Source organism: Dendrobates tinctorius, unplaced genomic scaffold, assembly GCF_039654945.1.
Source record: "Dendrobates tinctorius isolate UK_male_01 unplaced genomic scaffold, ASM3965494v1 ptg000180l, whole genome shotgun sequence".
NCBI lineage: Eukaryota > Metazoa > Chordata > Amphibia > Anura > Dendrobatidae > Dendrobates > Dendrobates tinctorius.
Window position 1 is genome coordinate 1201446 of NW_027361847.1, and position 18555 is coordinate 1220000.

General features: G+C 42.4%; 1 protein-coding gene across 1 annotated transcript in view; it reads right to left on the minus strand.

Annotated features, from left to right (window-relative positions):
* Window positions 1-293: 293 nt before the first annotated feature.
* The window catches only part of LOC141054886 (uncharacterized), a 39598-nt gene continuing 21336 nt past the window's right edge, over window positions 294-18555 (minus strand). The window contains exons 5-9 of the mRNA XM_073551774.1: window positions 13875-13972; window positions 13718-13796; window positions 8874-8971; window positions 8635-8752; window positions 294-2205 (exon numbers count right to left, since the gene is read on the minus strand). Coding sequence (XP_073407875.1) covers window positions 491-2205; window positions 8635-8752; window positions 8874-8971; window positions 13718-13796; window positions 13875-13972 — 2108 coding nt within the window. The 3' untranslated portion in view covers window positions 294-490. The remainder of the gene's footprint in view (window positions 2206-8634; window positions 8753-8873; window positions 8972-13717; window positions 13797-13874; window positions 13973-18555) is intronic.

An 18555-nucleotide genomic window follows, 5' to 3' on the forward strand; every position in this document is an offset into this window, starting at 1 on the left:
AGATGATGTATTATGTAACCAACTTATGTAAAAAGGCCTAGAAGACTTGGTGCTGTCATTAAAAAATCATGGAAAACATACAAAATGATAGATGTAGTAGCTTTTGATGTGGGGTGTACTCATTTTTTATCAACTAATTTGTGTAACCCTAAAGATTTGGTAATGAAAACTATATTAACCTATCTTACATGTTTTGATTACAATAAAAGTTCCATGAAGTGTTGGCAACATTTTAGAAATTGTTCTTGTGTTCAGTGAGATATTAATAAAAATCTTACCGAACAAAGGGGGTGTACTCATTTATACTAAGCAATGTTTATTAACATTTATAAAACACAGAACATTAGTTTCTTTCCTGCATGCCTTCTCTCCTGTTTTACAAGATACGATTTATGTATGAAAGATTTCCACCATTCTGAATATGCTTCTATGTGTGACTTCTCTCGTGGCTCACAAGACTTGATTTTTTTGTGAAGCATTTCTCACAGACTTAACATGAATACGGTTTCTCTCCTGTGTGAATTCTCTCGTGTAGAATAAGACTCGTTTTAACCGTGAAAGACTTCCCACATAGTGAACATGAATACGGCTTCTCTCCTGTATGAATTCTCTGATGTTTAATAAGATTCCTTTTAACCGTGAAAGACTTCCCACATTCTGAACATAAATACGGCTTCTCTCCTGTGTGAATTCTCTCGTGTAGAATAAGACTCGTTTTAACCGTGAAAGACTTCCCACATAGTGAACATGAATACGGCTTCTCTCCTGTATGAATTCTCTGATGTCTAATAAGATCCCCTTTATATCTGAAGGACTTCCCACATTCTGAACATGAATACGGCTTCTCTCCTGTGTGAATTCTCTGATGTCTAATAAGATTCCTTTTATTTGTGAAAGACTTCCAACATAGTGAACATGAATACAGCTTCTCTCCTATGTGAATTCTCTTGTGTATAATAAGACTCATTTTAACCGTGAAAGACTTCCCACATAGTGAACATGAATACAGCTTCTCTCCTGCATGAATTCTCTGATGTGTATTAAGATTTGCTTTAAGCGTGAAAGACTTCCCACATTCCGAACATGAAAATGGCTTTTCTCCTGTGTGAATTCTCTCATGTAGAGCAAGCTTTGATTTCAATAAAAAACATTTCCCACATTCAGAGCATGAATATGACTTCTCTCCTGTGTGATTTCTCTGATGTTTAACAAGAGTCCCTTTATTTGTGAAGGACTTACCGCATTCCGAACATGAAAATGGTTTTTCTCCTGTGTGAATTCTCTCATGTACAATAAATTGTGATTTATTTGTAAAGCATTTCTCACATTCTGAACATGAATACTGCTTCTCTCCTGTATGAATTTTCTGATGTGTAATAAAATTACATTTTTGTGAGAATGTCTTCCCACATTCCAAACAAGAAAATGGTTTTTCTCCTTTGTGAATTGTCTCATGTGTAGCAAGATCTGATTTATATAAAAAACATTTCCCACATTCTGAACATGAATATGGCTTCTCTCCTGTATGAATTCTCTGATGTGTATTAAGACTTGCTTTAACCGTGAAAGACTTCCCACATTCCAAACATGAAAATGGCTTTTCTCCTGTGTGAATTCTCTCATGTGTAGCAAGACCTGATTTACATGAAAAACATTTCCCACATTCTGAACATGAATATGGCTTCTCTCCTGTATGAATTCTCTGATGTGTATTAAGACTTGCTTTAACCGTGAAAGACTTCCCACATTCTGAACATGAAAATGGCTTTTCTCCTGTGTGAATTCTCTCATGTATAATAAGTTTTGATTTAGTTATTAAGCATTTCCCACATTCTGAACATGAAAATGGCTTTTCTCCTGTGTGTATTCTCTGATGTGAAACAACTTGTGATTTATAGGTAAAGCATTTCCCACATTCTGAACAGGAGTATCTCTTTTTTCCTTTGTGTTTTCTTTGTGCTAACAAATCTGAGCTTGTAGTAAGTTGCTTGTCACACTGAAATCTTGTATCCACGTTGTCACCTGGAATTGTGGTAACAATGTGAGATTGCTCAGGAGAGGGTTCCTCAGGATTAGGAGTATAAGAAAGTGAAGTGCTGTGAAGTCCAGGAGCTCCATGAAGGGTATTGAGGTTTTCTCCATTAGACTGCTTCCTGATATCTTCTTTACAGTTTAGTGATAACCAGTTATTCTCACAAGGATTTCCTATAGGGATGAAAGATAGATTGGATGTGATTTTTTTGACAACACAAAAGGGATTTCTAATTTTTTTTATGGCACTCAAAATGAAAACCCTCGTAAGTACCGGTAATAAGAAAGACAACTACATGGCATAACATTAAACATGACGACGGGTAAAATGAATAACACTTATAAACTGGTGACATTGGCACAAGTCAGGGGTGGCAGAGACTACACAGCAATAGACAGTTCTTAAAGGAAACCAGTCATCAGGAATTACCCCACTAATGTATCACCAGTGCCATTCACTCTCTTAGCAAGCTTCCTATCATGCCCTTAGTGTAGAAAAGTGTCCACGCAATTAAAAATGGAGCTTTAATATTCAGTACCGTACGCAAATGAGATCGACTATTCACAAAAGTGGCTGTACATCCAGGAGCCGTCCAGCTCCAGCCACTGTAATCACGTCCTCAGTTTGCCTAAGGCAGTGTTTCTCAACTCCGGTCAAGACCCACCAACAGGGCAAGTGTCTCAAACCCGCCGCTGACATGGGACGCCAGCGGACAGAGGGACGTAACGTACTGCCGACACACGGCTATCACAGGCACAGTGGGGGCTTATCTTAGTTATCCCACCACTGGCACCATGTGACAAAAATACAGCAAGCTAGTCTGTTGTGAGTTCATTTTCCCCTTCGCCACTGAGGTCTGGTGAACTCCCTCTTCTGATAAAGGAAGGTAGTGAGCCTGATTATCAAGCACCTGAGCCTAATGATGATGACTGGCTGCGTGGAGTCACGGACTGGATATAAGGCTGTCGACGCCCTTCTGTCCTGCGGGTGATTTCTCTGTGGAATTCTAGGAGACCAGTCTGATTCCTGCTCCTCAAAAGCTAAGTTTTCTGCTTTGCCTTTTAGTATTTGTGTTTTGATTTGCCTTGCTTTTTTGGATTCTGCCATTCCCTGCTGGGGTGAGCTGAATTCCTTTTTGCCTGTTGCTCTGTCTTCAGAAAATTCCTGAGTGCTGACAGTCCTTTTGAAGCCTAGCTTCTTCAGGGCCTTTTTCTCTGTCAGTCTGTTGGCTCTTATTTTCATAGGGTTTTTCACGGATTGCAGACAGCAGCCTTCCTATCCTGTCCTGTCTAGTTGGCTTGGGCCCCATCTTTTGCTCAGTCTATCTTTCTGTCTGTGTTAGTGTTTTTTCTTCTTGCTTCACCGTCATTATATGTTGGGGGCTGCCTATTGCTTTGGGGTCTGCTCTGGGGCAGTTTAGATTTCCCTTTCTGTCTTTAGGCTATGTAGTTCTCTGGCTGTGATCGAGGGGTCTAGGGCATCATAGGAACCCCCCACGGCTACTGCTAGTTGTGTTGATAGGTTCAGGGATCTGCAATCCGATAGCTGCCAACTTCTCTGGTTTTCTGGACTTAGCTAGCATTTCTGTTTTTGCCTCCTACGGTGACTCATTCATAACGCTAGTCTTGCCCTAACAATTTATCGCAGGGGGGTTATTTTGGATGCCCCACCACTGATAACAACCTTTCACGAACTGCGGGGATTATGTATATCCCACTTTCTCAGTTCCACTTTGGAACTCGCAGCTCTCCGGCGCCCAACTTATCCTCAGGACAGTCAGGGAACTACACCTGGGATAATTGGTCCCCGGGCAGCTGCTTCAATGAGGTCTGGCCACCCGGCACGCTGTAGTGAGGGAATTATCAATGCTCTGGCCGCAGCCACCCAATTAGCTTATCAAATCCCTTTCCGTCACAGCCAGCAATACCCGGGGCCCAAATCACATTTCGCCGCCACCAGCTATGATTCACTTAATCAATGAGTTAAGAGGGTCCGTAGCAAACCCCCAAATTAGTAGCAATTATCTTAAAGGCGCATAAGTTCCTTTCTTAGAGCATGAAGACAGACTGATAATTTTAGGATTTATTCCCCAAAAGGAGGACAGTGATTACATAGATAAAACGATTTTACAAAGTTGAGACATTAGATATGTACATTGCAAATATAAAACAGATGAAAAGCAGAAATCAAACTTACAGTTGCTTAATGGTCTTTAGGCAAGCCATGTGGCAGGGGGATGGGCAGCAGCCATACATCCCCGTTCATCTGCGAACCTCTTGGCATGACGCCTCTGGCAGACTTGACTGGTTTGTTCAAAGGAATGCCTTATGGCCTCTGCTGTGTGACATCACAGAAGGGGTTGCCTGGAGAGGTTGAGCCCCCTACTCTGGAAGTTACAATCTACTTACAAACTTATAATAATTATATCTAGCCGAGGAAAGCTCGTATAAAGACGCACATGGTATCATTTGTTGTAGTTCGTTGAATACAATAAAACAAAACCAGACACGCTGTAGTTATGACACACCATTTGGGAGTAATCCATATCTCAGTTCCTGGGGGTGTTAGAACCGTGAAAATTAGGGATCAGAACGTCGGTCCTACGCAGGGATGTGATTATTATATCTCTGCCGCGAGCGAGGTGCACGCTAGAGCTTCTTTTAATATCTCTCATTGCTGAATTGGCCTCATGGCTTCAAACAAAAGAAATCCTTTCCCTTAGCTAATCAACATTCCTTGCAGGGGAGAGGGGACAAATGCTTGCAGAGGAAGTGTCCTATTACCAATGCAGACACAGCTGTGGGTGAATAAGGGGGGGGGGTTTCAGCGGTGACAGGCAGATTTTCTCATCAGTAAAGTAGCAAAGGGAGATTCTAGAATGTACCAACAAAATCATATCTCACTTAAACATTACAGCAAGTTTTCAGGATTTCCTTAGTATTGCACAGGTGAAAATTTCATCACCTATGCAATAATGAAATCCTGAAAACTTGACCTGTTGGTGGGTCTTGTGGACTGGAGTTGAGAAACACTGGCCTAAGGGCATGATAGGAAACCTTAGAAGCCTGCAACAGCACTGAAGGCACATTAACCCCTTAAGGACCAAGACACTTTGTACACTAATGGCCAAGCCTCATTTTACAGTTCTGACCAGTGTCACTTTAAGAGGCAATAACTCTGGAGCTTCCACACATCCCAGTGATAGTAAGAAGACTGTTTTTTTGTGACATCGTACTTCATGTCAGTGGTAAATTTTGGTCATTTGTGTTTATTTATGGAAATTTCAAAAATTTGACAAAAAATGTGAGTATTTTGCAGTTTGCAAACTTTGAATTTATATGTCTTTATACCAGATAAGTAATTAATGACATTTACCACTTGTCTAGTTTACAGCAGCATCATTTTTAACTCCTTTCCGGCATCTGGTGTACTAGTACGCCAATGTCGGACACCCTCCATTTGATGTGAGCTCCGGCATTGAGCCCTCATCTTCTCCGGCACATGTCAGCTGTTTAAAAACATCAGCTCGGCACGCAAAAATTAAGCCCTCACCCAACCCGAGATCACGAAAACTGGAGACGCTACGGGTATCGGAAAATGGCGCAAGTTTTTTATTTTTCAATTTGAAATTTTTTTCCTGTTATCCAGTACACAATATCATAGAATCATAGAATCGTAGAGTTGGAAGGGACCTCCTGGGCCATCTGGTCCAACCCCCTGCTCAAAGCAGGATTCGCTAAATGGTAAAACCAACGGTGTCGATCACAAGTACAACTTGTCCCGCAAAAAACAAGCCCTCACATGGCCATTTTGACCAAAAAATAAAAGTTATGGCTCTCTCTATCTCTAAAAGTGACTCAATTTTAAAAACTGCACCCCTCAAGGTGCTCACAACCACATTCAAGAAGTTTATTAACCCAACATGTGCTTCACAGAAATTAAAGCAACATGGAAGGAAAAAATTAAATTTTACTTTTTCCTACAAAAATGTTATTTAGCCCCAAATTTTGCATTTTTACAAGGATAACAGGAGAAAATGGACCACATAATTTGTTGTGTACTTTCCCCTGAGTATGCCGATACCCCATATGTGGGGGAAAACTACTGTTTTGGCGCATGGCAGGGTTCGGAAAGGAAGGAGCGCAATTTGATTTTTGGAGTGCAAAATCGGCAAAAATAGATAGTGGATGCCATGTTGTGTTGGAGAGCCCCTGATGTACCTAAACAGTGGAAACGCCCACAACTGACCCAAATTTAGAAAATACACCCATCAAGGAATGTAAAGGTATGGTGAGCATTTTGAAATCACAGGTGCTTCATAAAATTTTAAGACTGTGAGAATGTATCATTTTAACAAAGAAATCATCCAGAGGTGCAGCGAGCAAATTGACTCCATTTGTGGTTCACAAAATGTTATACCAATGAACGGTGAAGAAAAAAAAAATTATATTTTTACCACTGTAATGTTTTAGCCCCAGATTTTACATTTTCACAAGAGAAAATGGGTAAAGATGACCACATAAATTATTACACAATTTTTGCTGAACGTGGCAATACCCCATATGTGTCTGTACAGTACTGCTTAGCAACATGGCGAGACTCAGGAGGGAAGAAGCGCTATTTGACTCTTGGAGAACAAATTTTCTAGAGGCATTTTGGGGTAAACAACATTTTGGATCACATTTATCCTTTGCTCCACGCTGAGCACTTACATCAAGGTTTCCATCTAAATCTACAAAATACGTGATTCAGATGACATTTCCGAGGGATCCATTCCCTATAATGAGGCAGTAGTTACTCTGGACTCTGTCTGGCCTCTGTTCAGTGGTGTCCTTTTATGTGCTGCACAAAACTGTGGTCGATCGCTCTTTAATGCACGCTTAAAAAGACGGTCACTGCCGAACCATAGGACAGAGTGCGTCCACAGTGCCTCCATCTTCCTTATTGTAGAGAATCTTCCGCCAGAGGTTCTGTCTGAATCAAAAGCTCAGACATGTATATGGCAGCATGGGACTTATGTAACAAAAATATTAAAGTAAAGGATGGAATATTAAAAAATGTATAATTAGAAAAATTAAATATGTGCTTCCTAAATCATTATAAAGAGGTGGGAAGGCGGCTCCGATATTCATCGGTGCACCGCCAGACTCTGTACAGGAGCAGTCACGCCATCACCGGACACTTCTGTAGTGAGCAGTGAATAAAGCTCTGCTGCACTGGAGACTTCACACGAAATCACACACCGGTCATCATTGTCACACGCCAATCACTATTACAGACTAGACATTATGACATGAAAAAACCTCAAAAGTCCAATATCCGGGGTTCAAGAATCAATTGTCAAACCAGAAAGCACCAGAACAAAAAAAACCTTTAAAATTTAACTTTTGATAGAGTCATTAAAACAACCCATATAAGGATAACTAAATATACCAGGGGGTAAAAGGTCAGCTATTTATATAGAAGAAATGTTTTTTTTACCATATATATATACAGGGGCAAAAAGGCTAAATTGTCCTATTAGGCCTTATAGTGACCCTTCCTGACCACGGAGGTTGGCACCCTAGTTGCAGACGATATGGCGCCCCCGCTCAACGTCGGCGTCCCTAGTTACGCCCTAGACCACCCTGCGTATACAAAAAAGGACACAAAAAAGAAAATACACACACACACACCTACGGTACCAAAAAAACACAAACAAAAGTGAAGAGACAATAAGTCTCAATTAAAAGTGCTATAGCGCTGTAAACCTTATCTCGTAGTATAATCTTCTCTCAAAATTTTTTGAGAGATTGCAGCTTTAATGGGACTTATCTCGTAGTCAAAAATACGAGCTGCAGTAGATGAAAATACTTGGGCTTAATACCCTATTCAATAATTTATAAAAAACGTCTACCAAGGGGTTAAACCACAATTCACAATAAATGCAGCTTCCAATAGAACTTATCTCGTAGTAGAAAACAACATAAGCTGCTACCAAATCATACCTGGGTTTAATCCCCCATCATCTATAGGGAGACTGAGAAAATTCAACAGCACAAATAGAACAATTATATAAGGACGCACATTTAAACTTAAGCACACTGCATATATTAGGTGCCAGAAAAAATGCTGACATAAATGTGCTCTCTGCACCATGTGAAATGTTGGAAAAGCAGAGATATATAATCGCCCAGTCTTCTATGCAACAAAAAAAGGGTAACAATGGACAATAACCCCATCAAATGCCAGATAAATGCTCTCTCCGTCAAATGATACCAGACGCAGAGACAGACATAATGTTATGCATAGACTATGCAGTGTTGCTTATAGAAAAGGACAGATTTCTTAATATATCTGTTCCATCATGAGGTACACAATTTTCCCCCAGCGTCCATTAATCATCAGTCTGCAAGGTATAGTGTACAAAAAAGGTACTTATCAGCCATTCATGGAAACGAAACCCAATTTTTTTCTTCTATATAAATAGCTGACCTTTTACCCCCTGGTATATTTAGTTATCCTTATATGGGTTGTTTTAATGACTCTATTAAAAGTTAAATTTTAAGAGTTTTTTTTTTGTTCTGGTGCTTTCTGGTTTGACACTAGACATCATCACATACCTGTGGAAACATCTACCGGAATCTCCTCCTTCCCGTCACTCACACACGGCTGATCCCCCCTCGTCATCGCTTCTTCTTCTGTCTCATCCTTCACTTTATTCCTAGTTGGATCTTCCTCCTGATATATCAGATGTAACAATCAGCACAATACAAGAAACCACCAAAATCTGTGACACCTATGACCTCTATCAGAAATGTCCCCCATATACAGATCCGGTACAGGGCTCAGCGCCGTCTACCTGATGATCCTCCGGGATGTTGCGATTCTCCTCTGAACAGTCCTGGGAATACAGAGGACGGGGACATCTTTCTGGTGGATTTCTTTCCACGAGTTCATCTGTAGGAAACACACAGTGATGGAATACAGCGGCATGTTAACCCCATTCACCTCGAAGCCTGTGTTCACCTTCCTGACCAGGCCAATTTTTACAATTCCGACCAAAGTCACTTTATGAGGTCAAAACTCTAGAACGCTTCAACGGATCCCTCTGATTCGGAGGCTGTTTTCTCATGACATATTGTACTTTATGATATTGTTAAAATTTCTCTGATATGAATTGCACTTATTTGTTAAAGAAACGGAGATTTGGCAAAAATGTTGAAAATTTTGCAATTTTCAAATTTTACTTTTTATGCCCTTAAATCAGAGTCATATCGCACAAAATGGTTAATAAATAACATTTCCCACATGTCTACTTCACATCACCACAGTTTAGGAAACATTTTTTTTTTGTTAGGACATTATAAGGTTAAAAGTTGACCAGAGATTTTACATTTTTACAACAAAATTTGCAAAACCATTATTTTTTAGGGACCACCTCACATTTGAAGCGACTTTGAGGGGCCTATATGACAAAAATACCCAAAAATGACCCCATTCTAAAAACTGCACCCCTGAAGGTACTCAAAACCACAGTCAAGAAGTTTATTAACCCTTCAGGTTCTTAACAGGAATTTTTGGAATGTGGAAAAAAAAAACATTTACTTTTCTTTCACAAAAATTTTCATGTAGACCTAATTATTTTTACTTTCACAAGGGTAACAGGAGAAAATGGACCATGTATTTTGTTGTGCAATTTCTCCTGAGCATGCCGATACCCCATATGTGGGGGAAATCTACTGTTTGGGCACACGGCAGTGCTCAGACGGGAAGGAGCGCCATTTCACTTTTTGAATGTAAAATTTACTGCCATAATTCGCAGTCGCCATGTCACGTTTGGAGAGCCCCTGATGTGCCTAAACAGTGGAAACCCCCACAAGTGACCAAATTTTAGAAATTATAACCCTTTGGGAATTTATCTACAGATGTAGTGACGATTTTGACTCCATGGGTGTTTTCCAGAAAAAAGCAGCAGTGGATGTTTCTGAGTGAAAATTGCAAATTGCAGTTGTAGTGGCCAGTACGTTGTAGTGACCAGTACATTATGCCCAGCCTGTGCTTCTGGAGACATGCACCTGTAAATCAGGCGGGCTCTCATCACTACAGAAATGCCAAACATGTGGGCGCTAAATGTTGTTTAGGCACACTGGGATTCAGAAGGGAGGGGGGCATTCGGATTTGGGAGAATTTGCAGAATTTCTTTAGGGGAGCGAGAAGCCATTTAGCTTTTCCAGAGCCTTTTGTGCTACCAGTAAGGTGGAAGCACCCTATATTTCCTTTAACAAATGACAGACCTGAGTTGAGACTTTCTTTTTCTGTGGAGTGAGTTGAAGCTTTTATTGGGAACATTGTACATAACTTTTGGGATCACATTTATCCTGTGCTCTACGCTGAGCACTTACTTTGGGGTTTACATCTAAATATCTGAGTGACGTGACAAATGAAACCCGAGGAATCCATTCAATATAACGAGGAAGCAGATTTACTCTGGACTCCGTCTGGCCTCTGTTCAATGGTGTCCTTTTCAGAACTGCACAATACTGTGGCCTTTTATGCAATCCTAAAAAGACGGATACCGCCGGATCACAGGTCCTATGGCGTCCACAGTGCCTCCATCTGTCTCATTATAGGCAATCTTCTGCCGGGGGTTCTGTTTGAATGACATACTTCAGAGATTTACACAGAAACCCCGGGGTAAGCGCTCAGTGCAGAGCGCAGGATAAATGTGCGCCGAGCATTACTGCGATCTTTGGGTGGCAGAATGAAAAAAATTCAACAGCATGTGAAGAATTAGTTTTCTTTATTTTTCGCTCCTCGTGCGGTATAAGTGATTAGACGACTTTATTCTTCGGTTCGGTGCGATTACAGCGATACCAGATTTATATCGGGTTTTTATGTTTGGCAGCTGTCACACACTAAAAGATATTTTTTATTGCGAAAACTAGTTTTTGCATCACCATATTTTGAGAGCTATAATTTTTTCATATTTCGGCTGACAGAGTCATGTGAGGGCTTGTTTTTTTGTGGGACGAGCTGACTTTTTTTTGGTACCAGTTTCGGGCACATGACATTTTTTGATCGCATTCAATTCCAATTTTCAGAAGACAGAATGAACAAAAACCAGCATTTAATTAATTGCTTTTTGCTTTATTTTTTTTTATACCGTTCAGCGTGTGGTAAAATTGGTATGGCAGCTTTATTCTTCGGGTCAGTACGATTACAGCGATACCTCATTTATATTTTTTTATGTTCTGGCGCTTTTACATAACTATTTTATGGAAAAAAATAATTATTTTTACATCGCTTTATTCTGAGAGCTATAACTTTATTTTTCTGCTGTTGGAGCTGTATGGCGGCTTGTTTTTTGCTGGATAAGATGACGTTTTCAGCAGTACCATTTTTATTTACATACGTCTTTTTGATCTCGTTTTATTGCACGTTTTATTAGGCGGTATGATGATAAAGCATTGTTTTTAGCCTCGTTTTTTCACTGAAGGGGTTAACAAGTAGAATAGTATTATAGATCGGGTTGTTACGGACGCGGCAAATATGTGTACTTTTATTGTTTTTTATTTACATAAATAAGTGTATTTATTGGAAATATATATATTTTTTCTTCATTTAGGACATTTTAAAAAAAATATCTTTACACATCACTATATAATGTCTGATCTCTAATCTGACTCTTTGCTTAGTAACAGATCAGCAGCGATCTGACAGGCAGTGAAGGAGGCGTCTCAGGTCCTGCTGTCAGCAGGCGCTCGCAAGACATTTCCCTGCCGGACCCAGAAGGACCCCGTGGCCATCTTGGTGCCGTTGGTCTCCATAGAGACCCTCAGAACATGTCCTGAGGGATGCATGCAGGGAACTGATTCCCTGCGCGATGCTTCTCTATGCCGCAGTCACTATTGACAGCAGCATCATATGGGTTAAATGCCCGAGACTGATGCTAGCCCCGATCGTGGGCATTGCTGCGTGGAGTCAGCTGTCACATACACCTGCACCCGATCGCCGTGGCGCTCAGCGTGAGGCCGTGCGATCAATGCGCCGTACTAGTATTGCTGTTTGCAGGAACGCACCTCACGCAGAGCAGTACGGCACATTTCGGGAAGGGGTTAAAGTTTGGACACCCCTGGACAAAATTACTATTATTGTGAACAGTTAAGCAAGTTGAAGATGAAATTAGCATTTTAGGCAAAAAAAATAAAAGGAAAATGTGCCAATGCAAAAGTTTGGGGACCCTGCAGAGTTAGTACCAAGTAGCATCTCCTTTTACAAGCATCACAGCTTGTAAACATTTTTGTAGCCAGACAAGAGTCTCAAATCTTGTTTGCGGGATTTTCCTCTATTCTTCCTTGGAGAATTCCTCCCGTTCTGTGAGATTCCTGGGGCGTCTTCCATCCTCTGCTATACTGAGGTCTAACCACAGATTTTCAATGATGCTCAGATAAGGGGACTATGAGGGCCATTGTAAAACCTTCAGTTTGCGCCATTTGAGGTAATCTATTGTGGATTTTGACGTGTGTTTAGGACCATCATCCATTTGTAGAAGCCATCCTCTTCCTCTTTTCACCTTCAGCTTTTTTACAGATGGTTTTATGTTTGCATCAAGAATTTGTTGAAATTTTATTGAGTCCATTCTTCCCTCTACCTGTGAAATGTTCCCTGTACCATTGGCTGAAGCACAATCCCAAAGCATGATTGATCCATCCCCATGCTTCATGGTTGGCGAGATGTTCTTTTCCTGAAATTCTGTTCCTTTTTTCTCCATACATACCTTTGATCATTGTGGCCACAGAGTTCTATTTTATCCTCATCGGTCCACAGGACTTGTTTCCAAAATGCATCAGGCTTGGTTAGATGTTCTTTTGCAGACTTCTGACGCTGAATTTTATGGTGAGGAAGCTGGAGAGGTTTTCTCCTTATTACTCTTCCATGAAGGCCATATTTTTGCAGGTGTCTGTGAACAGTAAAACAATGTACAACTCCATTCTGCTAAATCTTTCTGAAGGTCTTTTGCAGTCAAGAGGGGGTTCTAATTTGCCTCTCTAGAAATTCTACAAGCAGCTTTCACTGAGATGTTGCTTGGTCTTCCAGACCTTATCTTGACCTCCACTGTTCCTGTTAACTGATATTTCTTAATTACATTTCTAACTGAGGAAAGGGCAACTTGAAAACACTTTGCTATCTTCTTATAGCCTTGTCCTGCTTTCTGGGCCTCCATTTTCAGAGTGCTAGGCAGCTGCTTAGAAGAAGCCATGGCTGATGTTTTTTGCCAAAAGGTTAGAGGAGGCAAGGTTTTTATGAAGTATGACTGGGCCTTTCCTAACGATGATAGTGAGGAAGCCATAACCACAACAGGCTAATAAAGGTCTGAAACCTTCGTCAAAGTTATCATAGTTCACAAATCTCTGAGGGTGCCCAAATTTTTGAATTGTCCTATTTTCCTTTCTGTAATTTATTAAATTAAAAAAAATGATTAAACATATTTTTTTTTACCTAAAATACAAAGAAAATGTGTCATCTTTAACTTTAAGCCTTTTAGAGATCATTTCATTTTCAACTTGCTTAACTGTTCACAACAGCAATTTTGACCAGGGGTGCCCAAACTTTTACATACCTCTATAGATTGTGTCATGTGATAAGATGATGGGAGTAGTAGTAGGTGACCACAGCACAGACATGACAGTCTCCCCTCCTCACCCTGCTGATCGGCCCATATTGCAATCGTCTCTTGTGCTCCATGTATAACCTCAACCTTAATATCAATCAGATCTTCACCCTAAAAAGAAAAATGTAAGATGAGCTCAGGTCCCATCACTTCATGGTCAGATGTTGTGGGGGCTTCAATGTCATCTACCTGATGATCCTCCGGGATGCTGTGATTCTCCTCTGGACAGTCCTGGGGATACAGAGGACGGGGACATCTCTCTGGTGGATTTCTCCTCCTGGATCCATCTGTGGAGACACACAGACTGAATACATGACCTGCCGTGTATCTGTCTATATATGAGACACGTCTCTCAGAACCGGTAATTCTAGGTTTATGTATCAGGGACTAAATTACATTGTTGTGGTCCTCACCACCGGTACCGAGGTCCCAGTACATTGTGGCCCCAAGTATGAAGTGATAATCAGTGAGGCTAAAGCCTAATGCTCTCTGCTCTGCACCCGGAGGATGAGGACCCTGAGGAAGGGGGACAGAGAAGACCCTCGTCAGATGGAGGAGCCGCACTAAGAAACACAACTTCTCCAAGTTTCCCTCCACCAGGGATGGAACCACAGAGGAGCTGGAGAAAGCTCCACATTTCTATCCAGCGGTTTCTTCTCCCCTAATTCACCGTTATGGAGATTGGCGGAAGGACGGTTACCATTTACCAGTTATTGTTTTTTGAGAGTGTCAGTAACTGGGGGTGTGTGGATGCCCCCAGTTGTTAGGGATTTATTATATGCCACTAATTGTCACGACTTTATTATTTATTTATTGGTCTTGGCTCATATAACCACCTACATCTTTTGTTTCCACTTCAGTTCCGGTTTTGGAACTTGCAGCTCGCTGGCGTCCCCCTTGCCCTTAGGTTAGTCCGGGAACTGCATCCAGGATAAGTAGTCATCAGAAAGGCTGCCTTGCCGTGTACTGGTTATTGGGCACTCTGCAGTGAGGGTGGTATGTATATTCCCAGGCAGGAAATACACACATAAACCTCCGTTCCATCAGTGTCAGGGTCTCCCAAATACCCCAGAACACTTTGCTGCCACCAGCTCCTCGTTTGGCATTTAAAATCAATATCGGGTCAGGAGCCAACCCACACGGTAGTGTAATTAGCGTGGAGGTCGTGGTGGTACGTTTATAGAGCAAGGAAAAACGAAACTAGTAAATTTATAGATTTACTCCAGAAAATATACGTAGTTTACAAAATTAGAAAAAGATGTTACAAAAGAGACAAGATACAGTATATACAGACAATACAAAGTAAAATGGATTAAAATATTAAACTTACACATCTCAGTCACTGGCACGCCGTGTGGAGCTGGGGAAGGGGAGTTCCCAAGGACAAAGATATAGTCCACAGCACAGATGGTAGATCGCCGTCTCCCAAGGTCTGAATAACTGTCATGTCGGACACTGTTCGCACTAGGGTGTCCGGAAGACAGCGGTAATACCCCATCCCACCACTTGGTTCTCAGCGGCGCTGGTTGGTCTTCTGATCCGGCTTGGATTGGGTTAACCAGGTTGTCATTCTGGCTGAGGGCTTAGCCACGCCCTCTGTCTTTAAATTGTCCTGCTTGACTATGGGCGTCGCCGACTATAGCTCTTGCCTTGTGCTAGCGATACCGGTCTGGAGTGGTGGTCTAAGGAGCATACGGTTTCTGGTGTAGTATATTCCGTTGTTGCCATTTTGCCTCCCTGTGTTGTATTTTTTGGTTGCCCTTGCACATTATTGTATTCTCCTGTGTGTACGTGGTGTGGTGTTTCCTTTATCCCTGTCTATACTTATTTGTGGGGTCTGGTGTTTGGTCTCCTCACTGGGTGGAGGGTGGTGGGTTCAGCTTAGGGCTGGACAGGAGACAAGGACAGGGTGGAGGCCCAGGCAGGCACACCTTCAGTGTAAACCCTGGGTTGAGGGACAGACAGGGTTTCCCCTAGTCTGAGGGACACCGCAGGGGCCCCGGGGTTTCAGCCTAAAGTTACCTAGGCTTCCCGCGACATTATAGTCGGCCCAAGAAAAAAAAAAAAGGATTATTTACCATGGATCCTATAGTCTCCATAACCAAGCAGCTGGAGGCTCTGTCCATACAGGTCACTGAACTGAGGGTGGCGGTCCAACAACAAGGCCTGTCAGTTCCTGCTGTGCAAACTGAGGCAGCAGTCAGGGCAGTTGAACCCAAGTTACCTCTTCCTGAATGATTTTCTGGTGATTGCTGTAAGTTCGTTGTATTTCGTGAATCCTGCAAATTGTATTTTCGTATGCGTCCACTCTCCTCAGGAAATGAGGCTCAGCGTGTGGGCTTGGTAATTTCCTTGCTGAGTGATGATCCACAACATGGACGTTTTCACTACCCTCTGATTCACCTGCATTTGAGTCCGTAGACTTTTTTTTTCTGCTCTTGGTTTAATCTATGACGATCCTGACAGACTGGCGTTAGCAGAGTCTAAAATACGCTCTCTACTCCAGGGTGAGCGACTGGCGGAGGATTATTGTACGGAATTTCGTCGCTGGGCTGTGGACACTCAATCGAATGACCCTGCACTAAGGAGTCAATTTTTGCATGGGGTTTCTGGAAGGGTTAAACAAGCTCTGCTAATGTATGAGACTCCCGCCTGTCTGGAGGCTGCTATGGTGCTTGTAGTACGTATTGATCGCCGCTTTCGTCAGAGGTCGCAGGAGACATTGCCTGTGGGGGGGGGGGGGCAGTCTCTCGTGAGGTTGCCTCGGTTGGATCCATGGAACCTATGCAGATCGCTGGTATATCACATACACATAACAAGCATGAATGTCCCTTGCCCAGAAAGCAAGGGGTCTGTTTTTTTTGTGGGGAAAAAAGGACATTTTATTAATGCTTGCCCCCTGGTACCTAAGAAAGACATGCCGGCGGAAAACTGCTAGGCTCAGAGGGTTTGGAGGAGTCTAGTCTGAGCCTTTGCATATCCTCCGTGGTGGTCTCCCAGTGTATGCTCCCTGCCAAGGTAGTAATCGGGGGCCAAGAGCTGTCGATTACGGTATTTGTAGATAGTGGTTCAGCCGCTAATCTCATTGATGAAAAGTTTGCGCGTACAGCGGGATTTAAGGTGGAGACGCTGCCTAATCCTATCCGGGTGGTTACCATCAATGCCTCCCCTCTCTCACAAGGGGAGATTAAAGAGTTTGTGGCTGATGTAAAACTCCACATTGGGGTCCTACACTCTGAGCGGGTAACATGTAAGGTGCTCAGTAATTTACCTGCTCAGGTAGTTCTGGGGTTTCCATGGTTATCTATGCACAATCCGGTGATTGATTGGAAAACCCAGGACATAATCCAGTGGAGCAGATATTGCCAGGAGAGTTGTCTGGCCACGTGTATCTCCGCTGTGACTCCCAGCATCCCGGAGCCACTGCTGGACTTTGCTGATGTATTTTCTGAAAGAGGTTGTTCAGAGCTGCCACCGCACCGACCCTATGACTAGGGGTCAACCAGGTGTCTGGTGCCAAATGGTTTTCCAAGCCTGACCTCAGGGGGGCGTACAATCTCATAAGAGTCCGTCAAGGGGATGAATGGAAGACGGCATTTAATACCCCTGAGGGTCATTTTGAGAATTTGGTGATGCCATTTGGGTTAACGAGCGCGCCAGCAGTATTTCAACATTTCATAAATGATGTCTTTTCTCATCTCTTGGGGAAATTTGTTATTATATAACTTGATGACATTCTTATTTACTCACGCGACCGTGATGCACACATAGAGCATGTTAGGCAGGTATTGCAGTTGCTTAGGGAGAACAAGCTCTATGCCAAGCTTGAGAAATGTGTATTTGTCATCCAAGAATTACCTTTTTTGGGTTATGCAATTTCCGCCTCAGGGTTTAAAATGGACACCGCTAAGGTGCAAGCGGTGCTGCAGTGGGATCGGCCTGATAATCTCAAGGCGCTTCAGCGATTCCTGGGCTTTTCCAACTATTATAGGAAATTTATTAAGAATTTTTCTGATTGCTAAACCGCTCACCGACATGACTAAAAAAGGTACCAATTTTTCTGACTGGTCTGAGGCTGCTGTGCGCGCATTTGAATTCCTCAAAAACAGTCTTGCTTCAGCTACCATCCTGGTTCAGCCTGATGTCTCCCTACCATTTACCGTGGAGATGGATGCATCTGAGGTTGGAGTGGGAGCGGTACTGTCTCAGGGTCCATCCTTGGGCAAATTGCATCCGTGTGCCTACTTCTCCAAGAAGCTGTCGCCTGCCGAGCGTAATTACGATATTGGTAACAGGGAATTGTTGGCCATCAAGTTGGCATTTGAGGAATGGCGACACTTCTTGGAGGGGGCTGTCCATCAGATTAGTTATAACAGACCATAAAAATCTGCTTTAGAGTCTGCTAAACGCCTGTCCCCCAGACAGGCTCGCTGGGCGTTATTCTTCACCCGGTTCAATTTTTTTGTGACATACCTGTGATGTACAATGCCCGAAGATATGTTTTCTGTTGCAATGTGCTAACAAATCCTCCATCCTAGGACATTGTAAACTGTCAGTAGTAGGAATTCTTTCCCCCCAGGTTTTATCAACCCTGCCACTTCCTCTGGAAGAGCAGGAATGTTAATTAGCTAGACCATCTTCCTCACACCATTTGGCTTCTCTCAGCTGAAAGAGAAAAAAAGTGCGGGAACTAAACTCTTTGTTTGAAACCAGGAGTTTGAATAAAACAATAAGGGATTGTCCCGCGAAAACCATACCCAGCAGAAATATAAAAATCATATTTCTGCGATCCGAGCAGACCCAGCTTCGCTGTGGTGCCTGTTGCAAAACTCTCGGATGTCCAGAACCTGAGATATGATTTGCGCCCAAA